This window comes from Strongylocentrotus purpuratus, unplaced genomic scaffold (assembly GCF_000002235.5).
Source record: "Strongylocentrotus purpuratus isolate Spur 01 unplaced genomic scaffold, Spur_5.0 spur5_scaffold_3, whole genome shotgun sequence".
NCBI lineage: Eukaryota > Metazoa > Echinodermata > Echinoidea > Camarodonta > Strongylocentrotidae > Strongylocentrotus > Strongylocentrotus purpuratus.
The window spans coordinates 7,798,568-7,816,705 of record NW_022145609.1 but is presented as its reverse complement, the minus strand read 5'-3'; the positions used below and the strand labels follow the sequence as shown (position 1 = coordinate 7,816,705).

The window sequence follows — 18,138 nt, the reverse complement described above, 5'->3', positions numbered from 1 at the left end:
CAACTACGAATTATTTGCTATTATTATATAAGAATATGACATGAACAAAAAAGGGGCGTCTGGATAATATTTGAATAACTAACGGACACGTGGGATTTTGTACTGACATTGTTCAGTGAAAGAGAAGTATTGGCCGATTACAACGAAGAAAACGAACAAATAATGATGAATGTCCATCTGTAGTTTGAACAAGTTTAGACAAAGAGATTGAAGTTAGAATGTAGGAGCTACTATCTAACTTGTAGCTAGGAGACAAAGCGGCGAAAAAATAATGGTTTTATTTGCACGCTTTATCTTGCAGAGATACACGTATGCCTACGTTCATTAGTACCTGAATGATCAATATAGGTTTTCCCGCCCAGTTTTGCAATTTGGTTATTCAATTTAATGTTAAGAGCATTCAAATTCACGATAGTTGTGATCGCCACGGCAAAATGCCATTCGAATTCATTTGCGTTCGTTCAAGTTAGGTTTTCATGCAACAAGCTCTAAATAATAAGTAAAACAACATTTTAATGATCAATCATTCAATTCTATTTCCTCTCGTTCGAATTTGTAATCCGTGCAAAAAAAATCTTCAAATGAGTCACCTAAATTTAGATGAAGAACAGCGAATTTAACGGTGAACCTTCGAAATAATTGTCACCCGCTTGAATTCATTATCCTTGCAACAAATTTTCAAACGAGTTGTAGGAACTCCCCAGTTGGGTGGTTGGGGTGCCAATAAATTTATCTAGCTATGAATGCGATCGTCTATGGTCACAACCCCCAGAAAGTGACCTGCTCGGCGGCCGTGGTACGAAAAGATAAGACGCGCCCGGGCAAGGCTTGATTTTAGGGCATCGATGACTTTTCACTCGCCGCCCAAAATACGTTCGGTGCCCGGGATGTCGCCGCCCGGGCACCGACCTAACCGAGCGTTCGCTGTCGAGCGATTTAGGTCAAAGGCTGTCGATCAGTCGCCGCCCCATCGCCGCTGGGAGATCAGTTGGTCACTGGTCGCTCGATTAGGTCGGTGCCCGGGCGGCGACCGCCCGGGAACCAAGCGTATTTTCGGCCTACGAGACACCCGCAGATGCTCTGCCGATCAACGGCCGGCTGCCGGGCAATTTCTTTAAATTCAGTGGTTTAGGCACACACAAATACACACAATCAGGGGCGGCGATTTCTGTTAATGACCGGGGGGGACGAAATGCGATTTTTTTTTTTAAACGAGGATGTTATGCGAGAGGGCGTAGCGACCGAGCGATATTTTTTTTGCAATTTTATTAGTCTAAACGCTGCACTCTCGGGCCTTCCAGAGCCTAAAAGTGTGTTGCAGTCATTATTCAGTATATGCTATACAATTTGTTTTGCAATTTTTCAAATTTCCAGGGGGGGACTATCCCCCCTAAAAAAATTGAGGGGGGGGGGGACGTGTCCCCCCCCCCCCGTCCCCCAAAAGGAGAGGACAAGGCGTCAATAATCAACACAAAAATAACAGTGCTCACTGGATAAAACGGGAGCAATTAATCTCCCATGTGTTACAAAAAATAATACGTTAATAAACGAGGTTAACGCGACAAAAGGGAGTACGAAACTCACATGTAGAGTGTCATCACTGTCACGATCAAGTGAATAGATACATATACAATCATACACAAAAATATAATAATTAACCAGCGAATAAGAGCTCACCGAGGATCATCAAACAATAATCAGGAAAGAGTTCAAAATAAATATATCAAACCAAATCAGCATCCAAGGCGAGGTATTTAAGGAAGGATGTTGTCAACGATGGTGACGGTGATGTGAATGACAAAGACGATGTTGAAGGCGATGATCACTCAGCGATGATATCCTTGATGATAATGATAAAAAGAGACAGAAAATCTGCGACTGCCACGGCCTTTGATAAAAATTGCCGTTGAAACTTGAAGTTGTCAAAACAATGATCCACAATGAGAAATCAATATATTGCTCTGTTTTCTATGAAGACGATGAACAAGTCTCTCAAAATAACGGTATAAAAAGAGTAAAATTATGAAACTCGCGAATAGCAAGACGAGCAGCAAGCAAAGTCAATCGAGTTACCTTTAGATTAAATATTAAACAGGCACATACAATATACAATAGCGCAGTAACAGTCTCTGTGTACCTACAATTAACAACTGAAATATTCATAACCCTTATAAATTTGAAGTTTCTTGTGTTTTCATAAGTCAAGAATGAAAGGTGGACTGTACGTTGAATAACTGAACTTTGCTGAATACGTTTAGGTGTAAGCTTTAAAGGGATAATTGAGTTTTGTTGCAGAAGGCGCTACACAAAATATTTTGTGTGAGATAATGAAAAGCTGAGTGTCAAATTTTAAAGAATATACAATTAAGATGACAAAATCATCTTTGTTTGATCAAAATCGGTTCAGAGGCGGCTTGAATATCCATATATATAACCATTTCTAATATTTATGGGGCCCCACAACAAATTCGATAATTTTGAACCAGCCGTTGAAAAAACGAGATAGCTCCTTATACGGTTTATTCCAGCCAATGCCAATATGGGCTTTCTGTTGGCTTGTTCGTGTTGGTTATAATACGCAGAACTAGCCGGTCCGTGTATTGTAATTAATAACAATTAATTAACTAATGGTCACCGTATTGTTTTGAAAGTGGAGCTGAATTGGTATGATCGTATTTTTACTAAAGAATCACACATTTTGGGGTCTAAAATTACCTTTATAGCAATTTGAGGTTCTAAAAGGGCACTAGATATGTCATATATAAGAATAAGAGCAATAACCATGCACTTTGAAGGCATTTGCGGTCTTAATCAAGAACTCAACTATCCCTTTAATATGTCACATCCTCAAGAAACATGCATCGGAACATTCAATTTTGTGTAATGCTTTAACATTTACAAAACTTGGTAAGGGTATGAATAATTTAGTTGTTAACTCTCTATACAAACACAATCTCCCTGGTTCCTGATGGCCCAATCACCACATCAGCGTGATTGGTTGAACTACGCATAATAAATCAATAACAATAATTAATTAATACGCGCTGTACACATTAATTGACAATGTACGTAACAATTGAATATATTAACAAACAAGACAAAACCGGTTTGAACATGTTTGCAAAGCCATACTGGCGGAGTGGAAAAATACCACGTATGGTAAATTACAAGTTGTAGGTCACCCTGGTGCCATTTTTGAAAATTGGAAAGCAAAACACATCAAATAATAATAATACACAACATTTATTAGGCGCAGGCACGTACGCAGGGAGGGGGGTTAACCCCATTCCTCTTAAACTTTTGTATGTGTGTGTTTTGGAGATAACCCCCCCCCCCCCTTCAATTTTTGTTTTAATTAAAATTAAAAAAATAATTAAAACAATTAAAAAATTAAAAAATTGTGGTAATCGGTAACCCCAAAAAGCTGACCCCCCCCCCCCCCCCCACGAAACAAATTATCGATCGGCCAAATTTTCAAATTTTGGGACACACACACAAAAAATGCTGGTTATATTACGCACAACCAGCCGGACCCGTTGTCTTTTTTTTTAATCGCTATTTACAAGAAAATAAAGATGTTTTGGGCCAATTTGAGAGGAGGCCTATTTATTTTCCATCAAACTAAGCGAGAAGCAAACTCAAAATTAACTTTCATTTGAGAATTACGACACACATAATATGGGGTCCCTCTTGCCAGGCGTGTAGCCCCCGCCCCCCCCCCCCCCCCCGAAAAAAGCACAAGAAGAACAAACAAAAAAGAGATCAACAAGGGGGAAAGGGGAAAGAGAGAATATTTGTGAGGTAAAGGAGAAAGGAAAACAATGAAGGACAATTAAAGGTAAAGACCAGTATTGGAAACCCCCAATTTCAAAAAATTAAATGGAAGCTCTCATTACCAATCATGCGAAAGAATATGTTTTGACTAATACATGATGATAAAAAATTTGCCGGGAAACCGCCTACTAATTCACATATTTGGTAGATTTGTTTCTCTCATGGTCTTTGAGAGATATAGGGTAGTCCCATATACATCTTTCTGTGTATAGTGCTTGTAACTTTACGAAGAATGGGCCAAATTTCTTATCATTTTGATGATTCCAGAACCTTGCAGATGCTAGATGCTAGATGATCAACCTTTTCTGATCGATTCCACAACGTTTCTTTCACAATGCAATCGCATGACCATAACTGGTCTTTACCTTTAAACAACGATAGAAGAGAGGTGCGAGAGCATAAGGAATTGCATTTTTTTTTAAAAGAATAATGGAATGACAACACAGTTTATACACTCGAGATAATTGTTGTACTACTGGTGAAGAATCAGACGACCGTTTTTGTGCATTGTGCAGCAACCAATCACAAGGCCTCGTTTTTTTCCCAGAAAGTGCCGGTAGACGTTTATGCGCCGAATGTGGTTCTAAACTTGCAAATGCTTCCTACTTTGCATGGGAGGGGTTCTGACCCCTGTAAGACCCACCCCCGCTTGGGCGCTACGCTTGCTCGCCGCTGACGCCTCGCTCCATCGTTTTCCATATATTTCACCCCATGCGATTTTCTGCCCCTCCCCCCCCCCCCCCCCTTGTAAGAAATTCCTGGATCCGCCACTGGGTTGGAAAGACAAAATTACATTTAAAAAATGACTTTCTCAAACTAAGAATTAGAGGAATGTCGTATGCCAAATTGTGACATGGTAATAAAGCTCTGTCGCCCGATCCGTTGATTTCATACAAAAAACACAAAATTATTATTATGAAATATATAATTTCACTGCAGGAAGGAGGCAAAATTCCTACAGAGCGCGAGCCTTATAGTGTGGTCAACATGACGAAACGGACTTACATAAATGTTGCTTAATATTTTAGTATAGCCTATTAGTTAGAAATTAATAAGCTCGTTTGGGTTTGTTTGTTTTATATCGTGGATCTCTCTCTCTCTCACACACACACTCTCTCTCTCTCACTCTCTCTCTATCTCTCTCTCTCTATTTCTCTCTCTCTCTCTCTCTCTCTCTCTCTCTCTCCCCATCACCTTAATCAGTGCAAAGGCTAAAGATTTAACAATACAGTGGCTTTTCTAGATACAATCGACGGAAGTGCAATGTTTAACACTAATCCTTCTTTTCTCAATGATGTGTAGAATAATGCCGACTGAATGATTACGTCAATCCAAAATTTTAGCCTCTTAAAGTTGTGTGATAATCATGTTTGAAATGAGTACATATAAATACAAGAGATTTTCTAAAGACAAACGGTAAAGATTTATTCCGCATCAGGATTACAATCTACGTCAAGAAAGAAATGCTATTTTAAAGATATTTTTTTAATTTCATTAGGTAATATGACTGTTTACTAAATACATAGACTTGACAGATATTATGTAAAGTTGTATTCAACAAGATTATCCATGAATTATTTAGTTTTGTACGGTGAAAAACTAAAAACAAAAGCTCACATTCACTGAACTTAAACTTAAGTTCAGTGCACAATCTGACACAGTTTTTATATACAGCATTTTGAACTATACTCCAAGTTTATAAATTACGAAAGATTTAGAATTGTGAAGTGTTAAAAGAATTTTGTTTGTATTCTATTGCACAAAATTATTTGTAGCAGTGTAACGTTTAGCAGAGAGAAAATATTACAATTTGATTCTTAAAATGGCCTAAAGAAATAATGCTTTATATCCATTCTATTTTATACAAAACATACTTTCTTGCCCAAAGTCGTTTCCCCGAGAGATGGCGCTAAGCGATACAGCTCATAATGTTTGTTTTTGTTTGTTTGTTGTTGTTTTTTTTGGGGAGGGGGGTGATATTGATTGTCGAGCCATTATTATTTCTATGAACGTTTCTACGGTTCTCTTGAGCATCATAAAGCTGCAAAGAGATCCTATATTGGAAAACTAATATATATATTTTTTTTAAATGATATTTTATTTCCTACCTCATAATTTCACATAACAAGAAATTCACATAACAAGAAATTATCAAAATAATCAATATAAAACAAGATCTTTGATGCTAGACACTTCATGAGTAACATCAATCAATGAACATAGACAAAATCTAAGATTCTACATGATTCTACATTTTTTCTTGCATGTAACAGTGTATAATCAAAATAACAGTAGAGGAAGGTTTAAAGTTTAATAGTACCATCCTGTCACACATTCTCACACCAACAAACTCATGACACCCCCTCCCCTCTAGCCCACCCACACCACACCCCCTTTCACACACATAAACACAAATACAGCACACACACACACACACACACACTGCATTCAACATGTTCCGGAGATTTCCTTCCTCATAAAATTCACATTACCAAAGAATTATCACAGTATGTAATACAAAGCAAGATCTACGTACGATACAATGAATTACAATGAACATAGAAAAATCTCAGATCATACATGTTTGTACATCTGTTCTTGCATGTAACAGTTAATAAGCAAAAAAACCATAGAGGAAGGTATGAATTTTACCTAGCCCAACCCAATCACACACTCACAAACCCTCAACTCACACCACACAAACCTCTTCACCCCCCCCCCCCTCCCTCTAGCCCAACCACCTCACACCCCCTTCACGCCGACACACACACTGCATGCAACCTGTTCCGGTTTGTCCACCTGTACAAGAGAGCGAATTAATAGTGATAATAATAATAATAATAATAATAATAATACCCACATCCATTAAAGTAAAAATGCATCGATTTGTTCCCATTTCTGTAAGTGCATCTACAGTTTCCCCTTTTTGAAGGCTACTTTGTATTCCTCGTCTCTGTAATCTTTAAGCATATGTACTACTTTTTGTACAGATGGCAGAGTCAGAATTCCTTTTTTTCTAGAAATAAAAATGATATACTTTACTAGAAATAAATTATGATACAATTTATTACAAATATTCTAGCAGTATTGCCGGATATTCCCATAAAAAAGGGTTTCCAATAATCAATGTCAGTTTCGATTAAATGTAACTTTTGAATTACCTCCTGCCATAATCTTTTAACTTTAAGACAATCTAAAAATAAATGTTGATATGTTTCTACTTTTTTTCTACAAAAGGAACAAAAATGGTCTGACTCAAAACCAAATTAAAAGAGCTCTCTTTTCGTATAAACAGCTCCTTGTAATTGTTTATATTAAAACTCTATAGGATCTGTATGTAAAACTGGTCTAGCGCCATCTCTGGGGGAAAATGACTTAGTCAAGACTGTATTTTACAGTTAATTTTACAGTAAATTGCAGCTTGCTATTCATAATTTTTGTTATTGACCATGTCGACGAATCAATCCTGAATTGTCAGTTGATGAATTTAAGCCCTTAAATATGTTTTAGCTCCAGGACGTTTATCATATCTGACTCCAGATGCCCCCTGGCATTCCTCGCCAAGCAAGCATGCCCTCTCGTGGGCAATGTAGGTGACGCAAGAGCAAGTGACGTCAGCAAAACAGTGTTGTGTGCAACTGATCAAAGAGGAGACTCGGAATGAAGCATGCACGTAGGCATCGAGAAGTCTTGCATTGTTGACCGAGAGCTTTAAGATTGTGGAAGTACGCTTCAGAACTGCAATGACAATATAACAACTTACAACATGAAATGTATGAATACACTACAGAACAACGGACCTGGCATTCCAAAATCAAATGATATGTAAAGGTGCTATGTCCAATTTGCAGCCAACATCGAATTCTGTAGAAGTTTGCAAGAATTATAAATATGTCACGTATGTCCTATCTTTGAAATTTAAAGGTTAGCAGTGTCCTAGCTAGCTTTCAAACTATGCAAGGAAACCCGTTTAATTTCTAGACTCCACTGTCAGACACTATTGAGTGACTGACTCACTTTATTTTTTCCTTGGTAATAACATACATAAAATGAGCTGTAAAGTGTACATGAGCATTTGTCTACTTCAATAACCCACTTCTTGTAATGGCCAAAATTAAAGTGATTTAATCTTTGCGCAGCACAAAACGTACACCATTCGGTACAAGGGTCTGAAATCGGACAATTTACTAAAATGATTGCAATCCCTAAACTTGCGATTTGACAACTAATGGTTGTTATTCCCCCACAAAAAGAAATTTTCAAGCCCTATCGTTTTGAGGGAAGTTCTAAATTAGTATTATCTTTCAAATGCCGCTGGAATTAACCTTTTCATTTTTTGGCCTGCAAATGGGACATAGAGGAGGCGAGTTGGCTCAGTCGGTAAAGCGTCTGCCTGTCGAACCAAAGATCTCGGGTTTGCATCCAACCCAGGTGGGTAACTGAAGCCTGCGTTGAATGCTAACGTGCCCCTCCCGTTATTTCATAGACCCAGGCTATGTTAAGTGGAAAACACTCCGTCCCTCGGATAGGACGTTAAATGGAGGCCCCGTGTAGAGGAGAGTCACCACTTTTGCACGTCAAGAATCCACTGCACTATTCTTATAAAAGTAGGGGGAAACCCCGTTGTAGTGTTCCACCTGCAAACCCCCAATCAGTTATAGCGGGAGGAGAGACCCGAGGGTTACAATGATTCAGCTCGCTTTTCGGCCTCTCAGCCAAAGGTGACGCCAAATTATTACTACTATTATTAATAATAGAACCTTTCAGGAAGTGCACATGAATCATCTTTTAAAAGTGAATAACTGAAACGGAAGTTTTTTTTTCTTCCACTTAAAGGGATCGTTTAACAATGCTAAATCTGAGATGCACGGCCCTACGTGTTATCAGTGTCTGTGATATGGTGTAATATTGAAGCCCTAACAAAATTGCGCTTCAAAATGATCAAGAAGTGCCTAAATAAAGTTTAAAAATCTTTGATTGACCGGTTTTACCATACTCGTTTTCCCCAATAGACTGTAGTGTTATGAAAACCGTTAGGCAAACGCAAACTTTGGTTTCGATTTCCAATCATAAATATCTTGATAATCAGACAGGCGATCGGCTTGTAAAAGTCATGGGATTCCTGACTGACCTAACAGTTTACAATTATTATTGCAGCATGAGCTAAATCCAGAATTTTGTTTCAGAATCTGAGACAAAGTTACCGGATCCCTTTAAAGCGTGATCTAGACAATATGTTTACCTTTATCTCTAGGTGACAAGGTTGCAGTCGTAGGTACTGACTGGGTAGTGGGTACAGGTGACGGGTCCGGTGTTGCAGAAGTGCTCTCTGTTGAATCTACAAAAGTCCCTGAGGCTTGCCCTGTCGCAGAGGTAGATGTTGCTGGGTCTTGCGCTGGTGTAGTTGTTGTCGATGACGATGATACGATGCTTGTGGACACGTCGTGTTCATCGTTTGTTGTCATCGACGGTCCGGAGGAACCATTTGGGAGAACTTCCGTAACCATGGCTTCAGTAACCATGACTTCTTCGGTTGCTTCACTGGATATACCTGTAGGAATAGAGTATTATGGCTCATACATCTCTGATTTTTTCCAAAGTATATGAGATCTCTGTAAAGGCCGGAGATCGAGCTCTGTGCTCATCAAAAGTTCAAATTTCATTCAGATCTCCCCCTTCTTAATGAAAGTTGGTTGCAGGGACTAGAAGATTTATTTTTGAGCAAGTTTCTAAGTTGTATGTGTTGTTCATGCAATGTTTATAGATCATCACCAGAGTTACTCATCATATCCAAATAGTTGATGGAATATTAAGATGGGGCAATGTTCAGAATTATATACCTCACTTAAGAAATCCAGCCATCTGATTGGTCGAAATTGCATTCATAAACTTTAACTATTCCTGTAAAATGCTTTTGACGAGTACCAGCATAGACGTAGACGAAAATAGATCTAGTAGTCTAGGGTGTCTGATCGCACACCCGATGTTGTGTGCTAAAACTCTTCCCATAGATATTGCACGCAATGCAGTCTCTATGCAGTCTACGTGCATTGCGCGACCATGCAAAAAAAGTCAAGTTTTTTTTTTTCAATTCGAAATTCAAACCTTTATGGCCCGGTCCCACTGGCCGATGGACACAAAACGTATGCATAAAGGACACAGCGGACGAGCAAAATTTCGAGGGTGGCTCCATCCGTTTTCATCCGCTCCAGAAATGGACAAAATTTGCGAAAATTTGCGAAAATTTGCGATAAGAGAACTGAAAATAACGGACGTGGGTAGTATGTAGCGGGATGTTAAACGGATGTTCATCGGAAGCCTAGCGGATGAAAGCGGATGGAAGTGGATGACAGCTTTAAATACTTTATATACGAGATGCATACGCTTTCATCCATTCTATTCCCGTGCTACTAACGATGTATAGAGTCCCGTTCCATGTACCTTGTGAGGTGTGAGTTGCGAGGATGCCCAGAGGATGCAGAGAGGATACAGCGGACGTTTAACGGATGATAACGGACTTAGAACGTGTGTTGCTCGTATTTGTCGCGGATTTACATCGTACACGGCGGAAGTTCATCCGTTCTTAAAGTTTTGTGCAGCTCAAAACTTTTTGCGCGGATGAAATCACAGTGGACGGATGCTCGATGGATATAGCGTATGAAACACGTATGCAATGAGTACACAACGGATGTATAGCGTTTTCCAACGGATGGCAAGATTTTTTTACGTTTTACATCCTCTTTGCATCCGTAAGTGCAGTGAGACTCAATAAGTGAGGTGTCATATGAAAGCGCAGGTTTTTCTCCATATTCCCCACAGGGCCGGCCCACCCCCAAAATTGTAAAAATATCTTGCTTAGACTAGAATCTAGTGTAACTCTCAAAGATACACTCATAAAAAACAACCGTGCAGATAAACTAGAGAAAGGCCAAGGTGGGGTCATAAGTTGACTTTTTGTTTTTCGGCATATAAAAGTATTAATGACTGCTTTAATATTCGAGAAATAGTTGTTTTTATACGCTCAAGGGAAGGTTACAATTGTGCTATTGCCCAAGGCGTCTCAAAGCAGTCATTAATACTATAATATTAGACTTATAGATAATGTGTTAGTGTGTGTGTGTGTGTGTGTGCGCGCGCGCGTGTGTTTTATATTTGTGCTGTCTTCATTCATTTTTTCTTTGATCGTAATTCATGAATTTTCCATAAGAACTATTTTTATTGTTTTGATATTGAATAAAATAATTGTGTGCGAGGGAGTGTGTTGGGGTTGCGTGTGCGCGTGTGTGCGGCATGTGTGCGTGTATACGTGTGTGTTTATGTGATTGAGTGCACGCGCGTGAGGATACACGTTTATGTAGGTCGGTGTGTGTGTGTGTCTGTGTGTGTATGCATGTGTGAGTAGGTATGTATTATATTTACCGCTTATATTTAACGTTTCGCGTAGGCCTATAAGTTTTTGAAAGTAGCTAAATCAGGTCCAATACCGAATCATAAAATATAACTTTCTCAGCACTCACCGTTTTCTGTTTCACAGATATAATGGACCTTTACAGAACAACCCTTGTCCGCCCATTTGTACTGTAAATCTGGCCCTGCTATTCGGAAACACTCTCCTCCTGCATTAAAAGCCAATGATGAGTTGGCGAAGTTGATATAGGTCAAGCTTGAGCCGTCCAACCATGTTGAAGTAGCTGCATTGTCCAACGAAGTCACTGTGGATAACCCTATCCAGTACTTGTCGCCAAAGGCGTTGTCGATCAGGAAATCCTGTTCGTCCTGAGATCCGATGAAGACCAAGTGCATCCCAAGACTGGTACATGACGCTATTGAAGTTTCGAAGTCAGACGCATCGAGGGAAAAATGGTAACAGGACCCACCGTGTTCGCTTTGATTTGGATTGCAAGCTGTGACAAAGAGTACAAATTGAGAAAAATAGGGATTTAGGAGAAGGGAGGAGATAAAGACAGACAGACAGAAACAGAGAGAGATAGACATACAAAAGAAAGAGAGAGACAGAGAGAGACAGAGAGGGGTTCAGGAGGGAGAGAGAGAGAGAGATTTGTGCGGAGTGGTGAAACAAGGATAGAGACATGTAGAGGGAGATCGAATGATAATGAAAGAGAGCTCGTAAATATAAATAATTCGGAACCGTACTTCTCATACTTTCCATTATATGTGACGTGATGATCTTCACAGAGTGGAAATGGAGGAAGGGAAAATAGGCACTCTGGTTACCTCCACTCTTTTATAACTGTCGGGAAAGCTTGTATCCATCGTGTCCGTTGGTGCACGAATAATTGTTGTCCAATCCTAGAAGGAAGTTCTTTGCCCAGGTAATGAAATATTTCTCACAATGTTTTTTAAAATGATCAATAATGTATTAGTCGTTACCGAACTTGGTCTTTTGTTTCCCAGAAATAAATTGCTTAGTTCACTGCTGATGAAAAGAAAATAAATATGTGGATAAATCGTTACCATATCGAGCACAAAATTGTCCAAAGTCGGTAGGATTCCTAACTATATACCATGGTATTGAACACTTTTACCAAGGATGTTGGGTGTATAAATACTTATTCTATTGAAACAGTGCTACTTCGCCTCAGGCGCGGATCCAGAATTTCTTAGGGAGGGGGGGGGGGGGGGGGTGGGCAAATTTGAAATTTAGTGTGCTGAAATTTGAAAATCGTTCCGGTCAATATTTCGCTCAGTGGGGGGGGGGGGGCAGGGGGGTAGTGAGCACTAATTCTTTTTGGGGGGTTTTTGCTCCCGAAAATTTGATATTGGCTCAGTGGGAGGGGGAGGGGGTAGTGAGCACTAAATTCTTTTCGGCCCTCGAAAATTTGAAAAAACCGCAACCCCCCCCCCCCCTTGAGCGCTAGAGGGGGCCATCTAAAAAAATGAACGTGTTTTTCCACCAAAAAAAATCCTAGGGGTTGCCGCCCCCCCCCCCCCCCCTGGATCCACCACTGCTTCTCCTACCCCGGAATGGAAGTTAACTACGAATTTGTTTCTATTTTCAGCATAAGAATATGACAAGGACAAAAAAGGGACGTCTTGATAATATTTGAATAACTAACGGAAACGTGGGATGTTGTACTTACCTTGTTCAGTGAAAGAGAAGTATTGGCCGAATACAACGAGGAAAACGAACAAAGAATGATAGATTTCCATCTGTAGTTTGAACAAGTTTAGACAAAGCGATTGAGGTTAGAATGCAGGAGCTACTATCTTAATCATAGCTAGGCCTAGGAGACAAAACGGCGAAAAAGAATGGTCTTATTGGCAAGCTTCATCTTGCAGAGATTAATATGCCTGCATTCATTAGTACTTGTTTGATTAATATAGGTTTTCCCGCTCATTTTATTTTTTGCAATGGTTTTAAATTCACGATTGTTGTGATCGCTACGACAAAGGGTCATTTGATTTCATTTTCGTTCGTTCAAGTTCGGTGTGCATGCAACAAGCTCTTCTAATGAGTCATGTTAATTTAATTAAGGAAAAATTTATTGATCGGTCATCCAATTCTATTTCCTCTCGTTCGAATTTGTAATCCGTGCCAAAAATTCTTCAAATGAGTCATCTAAATTTAGACGAAGAACATGCAATTTAATGGTCATCATCATCATCATCATCCACAACGTTAGGTAAGGATATATGAGGGTATAGTATAGAGAAAGCATGGTAGAGGATGGTAGAACACTTTTGAGCTTATTCATTACACCGACTTGGGACCGAATCTTCCTGGAAATTAATTCAATGTGTTTTGCCCATGTAAGTTTGTTGTCAATGGCAACTCCTAAAAAATTTGCAAATTGTACCTGGTCAATACAGTTACCATCTATTGTCAGATTAACATTTTCAATTAAAGTATCATTCTTTTTGCCAAAGTTAAATATCATGAACTTTGTTTTGGTCTGATTAATTTTTAGTTTATCTGCTGAAAACCAGGTAGCAACCTTTTGAAGTTCAACATTGGCTTCGAAAATTAAGTCTTTCAAACTTTTACCAGAATAGAAGATGTTTGTGTCATCGGCATACAGTACATAATGTAATTTCCTTGAAGACTCAACAATGTCATTTATGAAGAGCAAAAATAATAACGGGCCCAAGATACTACCTTGAGGAACACCTTGCTTAATTAATAGCAATTCAGAGTCAGATTCATTATATTTTACAAATTGTGTTCTATTAGACAGATAACTTTGGAACCATTCCAATGGTGAACCTTCGGAATAATTCTTCAGCCGTTTGAATTCATTATCCTTGCAAAAAAAAATCAAACCAATTGTAGGAACTCCCCAGTTGGGTATCTTGCTATATGAATGCGATCATCTATGGTCACAACCAAAAAGTGACCTGCTCGGCGGCCGGGCGGCGAGTTTTTGACCAATTCCGCTTGGACACCGAGCGTTGGCCGCCCGGGCACCGCTTGATTTTAGGGCATCGGAAAACGGGCTGGGTCGCCGCCAAATTCTAGCACGGAGTTAAAATTCGGGCGGCGCCTTCTCTCTTTTCACTCGCCACCCAAAATTCGTTCGGTGCCCGGGCTGTCGCCGCCCGGGCACCAACCAAATCGAGCGTTCGTCGTTGAGCGGTTTAGGGCAAAAGTCGAAGTTGCTAGGACAATTTCTTTAAATTCAGCCAGTGGCCGATGGGAGGCCTCCCGGGAATCGGTTGGACATCAGTCGGTCACTGCCGGGACGCCGCGCGGAGAAGCTCCCCGATTTCGCCCACTGTTGACCTAAAATTGACCGGCGACCGACGGGAAATTGACAGGGGACAGCCCAGGCATCACTGGAGCTCTACAGCTTGCCCGACTTCTCAAAAAAGCGTTGGGCGGTGCCTAAATTCCAGCGGTGACCGAGCAGGCTACGAATCGGTTGGTCGCCGCTCTGAGTTGTGACCATAGCTTAAATGCTAAAAAGAGAAATAACCAAACTCTGTTCCAATTAGTATCTGAGATAAATTCACGCATCTATCACAATTTAAAGCACTCCGTTTGTTACCCCTTGGTCTACCTTTTATTAAAGTTTTTGATCTACCGTAAAAAATCCCACTTTCAAACAATACGAATGTACAATGGAATATATATATATATATATATATATATATATAATCAAAACAAATAATCGAGGTTCATATAATTGTTTAGGCGCACAAAAATACACACAATGTACATTTGATGTCAAAGGGAGCGGACAAGGCGTCGATTATCAACACAAAAATAACAGTGATCACTGGATAGTTCCTCTTTTCTCGTGCTATTTTCATTATATTTATCGTTTCATTGCATATTTGTTGTGATATAATTATTCTTGTATTATGTTTTGCATGAGAAATAAAATCATTTGAATCATTTGAATCAAAACGGGAGCAATTAATCTCCTGTGTGTTACACAGAGTAATACGTTAATAAACGTGGTAAACGCGTTAAAAGGGAGTACGAAACCCATATGTAGAGAGTAATCACTGTCACGATCAAGTGAATAGATAAATATAATCAGCAATCAGCAAATAACGAGCGCAAAAAGGATCATCAAACAATAATCGAGAAAGAGTTCAAGATAAATATATCAAACCAAATCATCATCCACGGCAAGGTAAGAAAGGATGTTGCCGACGACGAAGACGATGTTGAAGGCGATGATCAGTCAGTGATGATATCCTTGATGATAATGATGACCGCGATGATATGGGTGATGATGATATCAGGGACGCGGTCAATAGACGATGATAGTGATGATGTGGATGATCAGGCGGTCAATGGACAATGTCCACGATGACAAAACAATCAGTTCGAAAGCGATGTGTGAAGAAATCAAATCGCTCACGATGAACGCGTGAAAAAAATAATTAGTTACTTCGCGATGACGATGATGACTCAAACAAAACGTGACGACAACGATGACGATGAAGATATTTAACAAGTCAGCACGACACAACGGACGACGATGACGATGGTCGACCATTGAAGAGACAGATGTGAAAATACGGCAAGATGACGAAAAAATATCGAGTCAATCGATGTGGGATAAAAATTGCCGTTGGAACTTAAATTTGTCAAAACTATGATGCACAATGAGAAATCAATAGATTGCTCTATTTTACTGAACGGAGTCAAAAAATCACATCTATGAAGACGATGGACAAGCCTCTCAAAATAACGATGTAAAAAGAGTAAAATTATGAAACTCGCGAATAGCAAGACGAGCAGCAAGCAAAGTCAATCGAGTTACCTTTAGATTAAATATTAAACAGGCACAAACAATATACAATAGCGCAGTTACAGTCTCTGTGTACCTACAATTAACAACTGAAATATTCATACCCCTTTTAAATTTGATGTGTTTTGTGTTTTCCTATGTCAAGAATGAAAGGTGGACTGGTTGAATAAGGAACTTTGCTGAATACGTTTGAGTGTAAGCTTTAAAGGGAAAATTGAGTTTTGTTGCAGAAGGCGCTACACAAAATATTTTGTGTGACATAATGAAAAACTGAGTGTTAAATTTGAAAGAATATACAATTTAAATGAAAAAATCATCTTTCTTTGATCAAAATCGGTTGAGAGGCGGCTTGAATATCCATCAATATAACCATTTCTAATATTTGTGGGGCCCCACAAATATTCGATAATTTTGAACCAGCCGTTGAAAAAACGAGATAGCGCCTGATACGTTTTATTCCAGCCAATGCCAATATGGGCTTTATGTTGGCTTGTTCGTGTTGGTTATAATACGCACAACCAGCTGGCCCGTGTATTGTAATTAATAATAATTAATTAACTAACTGTCATCGTATTGTTTGGAAAGTGGAGCTGAATTCGTATGATCGTATTTTTTACCAAAAAAATACACATTTTGGGGTCTAAAATTACCTTCATAGCAATTGTAGGTTCTAAAAGAGCACTAGACATGTCATGAATAAGATTAAGAGCAATAACCATGCACTTTGAAGGCATTTGCGGTCTTAAACATGAACTCAACTATTCCTTTAATATGTCACATCCTCAAGAAACAGGCATCGGAACAAATGATTTTTGTTTGAATACTTAAACATTTACACAACTTGGTAAGGGTATGAATAATTTAGTTGTTAACTCTCTATACAAACACAATCTCCCTGGTTCCCATGTAGCTAGAAGAGCCTGGTGGCCCAATCACCACATCAGCGTGATTGGTTGAACTTCGCATAATAAATTAATAACAATAATTAATTAATACGCGCTGGACGTAATAATGGGCAATGTATGTTACAATTGAATATATTAACAAACCAGACAAAACCGGTTTGAACATGTTTGCAAAGCCAGACAGGCGGAGTGGAAAAATACCACGCTTGGGAAATTAGGTCTCCCTAGTACCATTTTCGAAAATTGGAAAGCAATACATATCAAATGATAATAATACACAAAATTTATAGGCGCGTAATACGGTTGTTTCTAAGTGCACTATTGTCTGTCTACAAAATACCAACCAAAACTTATAATGAACACACGAATTATACATGTAAATATGTTCTTTTTTCAATAAATATTCATATACAGTGCGTTCCAGAAAAAAAGAAGCCGAGAATTATCGATGTTTTATCATAATTTAATCACAATTATAATGAATAAATATACATATTTGTAAGGCTTAGATCCTCCTCTGTCGGTTGATGCAACTCATATGATGCATATTTCACGCATTAGTGATTAAAAACAATTTGAAGAGAGAGTACCAAAAGTCATTTTTAGGGCGGTATTTGAATTTCAAAGAGGAAATCACATTTCTAGAAAGTTCATTTTCTGTCTTTCATATGACACCTCAATCAGGAAAAATGTGCAGGGAATAACAAAGTTCTGTTTTTTAAAGTAATGCTTGAATTTCCATTATTGGATTAAACGAATTCGTTTTCACTGGCTGCATGCCGTAGCAAAAAAACGGAGATCACAAAAGACTTAACTCCGTTTCGTTGACGTTCAGCCATGCACAGCCATTGAACTATTATAACACTGTTCATTTTGCGCCCCTCTAAGAACATATCAATACGTTTGGAGCTAAATGAACCCTATATTGGAATTGAAGAAAATGCATCAGTCATGCTCTGAGCACACTACAGATTACACATCCCGTATATCTGTGTAGGCACTTTCATTCCACCACTTTGCATTGTATTAAGTGCGCCTAATGTGGTTCTAAAATTACAAATGCTTCCTACTCTGCATGGGCGGGGGTTCTGACCCCTCTCAGACGCACCCCCGCTTGGTCGCTCCGCCCCCTCGCCGCTGACGCCTCGCTCTATCCTTTATCATACATATATTTC

General features: G+C 39.1%; 1 protein-coding gene across 1 annotated transcript; it reads right to left on the bottom strand.

Moving 5' to 3' along the window:
• Positions 1-6,895: 6,895 nt before the first annotated feature.
• LOC105443283 lies at positions 6,896-12,995 on the bottom strand. Its single transcript, XM_030996946.1, has 4 exons — positions 12,936-12,995; positions 11,352-11,738; positions 9,077-9,385; positions 6,896-7,572 (listed from the first exon to the last, which is right to left on the bottom strand). The coding sequence occupies exons 2-4, from the start codon at positions 11,635-11,637 to the stop codon at positions 7,322-7,324; spliced, it is 846 nt and encodes a 281-aa protein (XP_030852806.1). The 5' UTR covers positions 11,638-11,738; positions 12,936-12,995; the 3' UTR covers positions 6,896-7,321.
• Between the last annotated feature and the right edge of the window lie 5,143 nt (positions 12,996-18,138).

What these genes read in the sequence shown, in the direction of transcription:
- LOC105443283 (XM_030996946.1), bottom strand. Translation starts at nt 11,637, where the DNA reads ATGCACTTGGTCTTCATCGGATCTCAGGACGAACAGGATTTCCTGATC. An exon ending in TATCTGTGAAACAGAAAACG is followed by an intron (nt 9,386 to 11,351) that starts GTGAGTGCTGAG and finishes CTATTCCTACAG; the next exon opens with GTATATCCAGTGAAGCAACC. An exon ending in CTTGTCACCTAGAGATAAAG is followed by an intron (nt 7,573 to 9,076) that starts GTAAACATATTG and finishes TTGTCATTGCAG; the next exon opens with TTCTGAAGCGTACTTCCACA.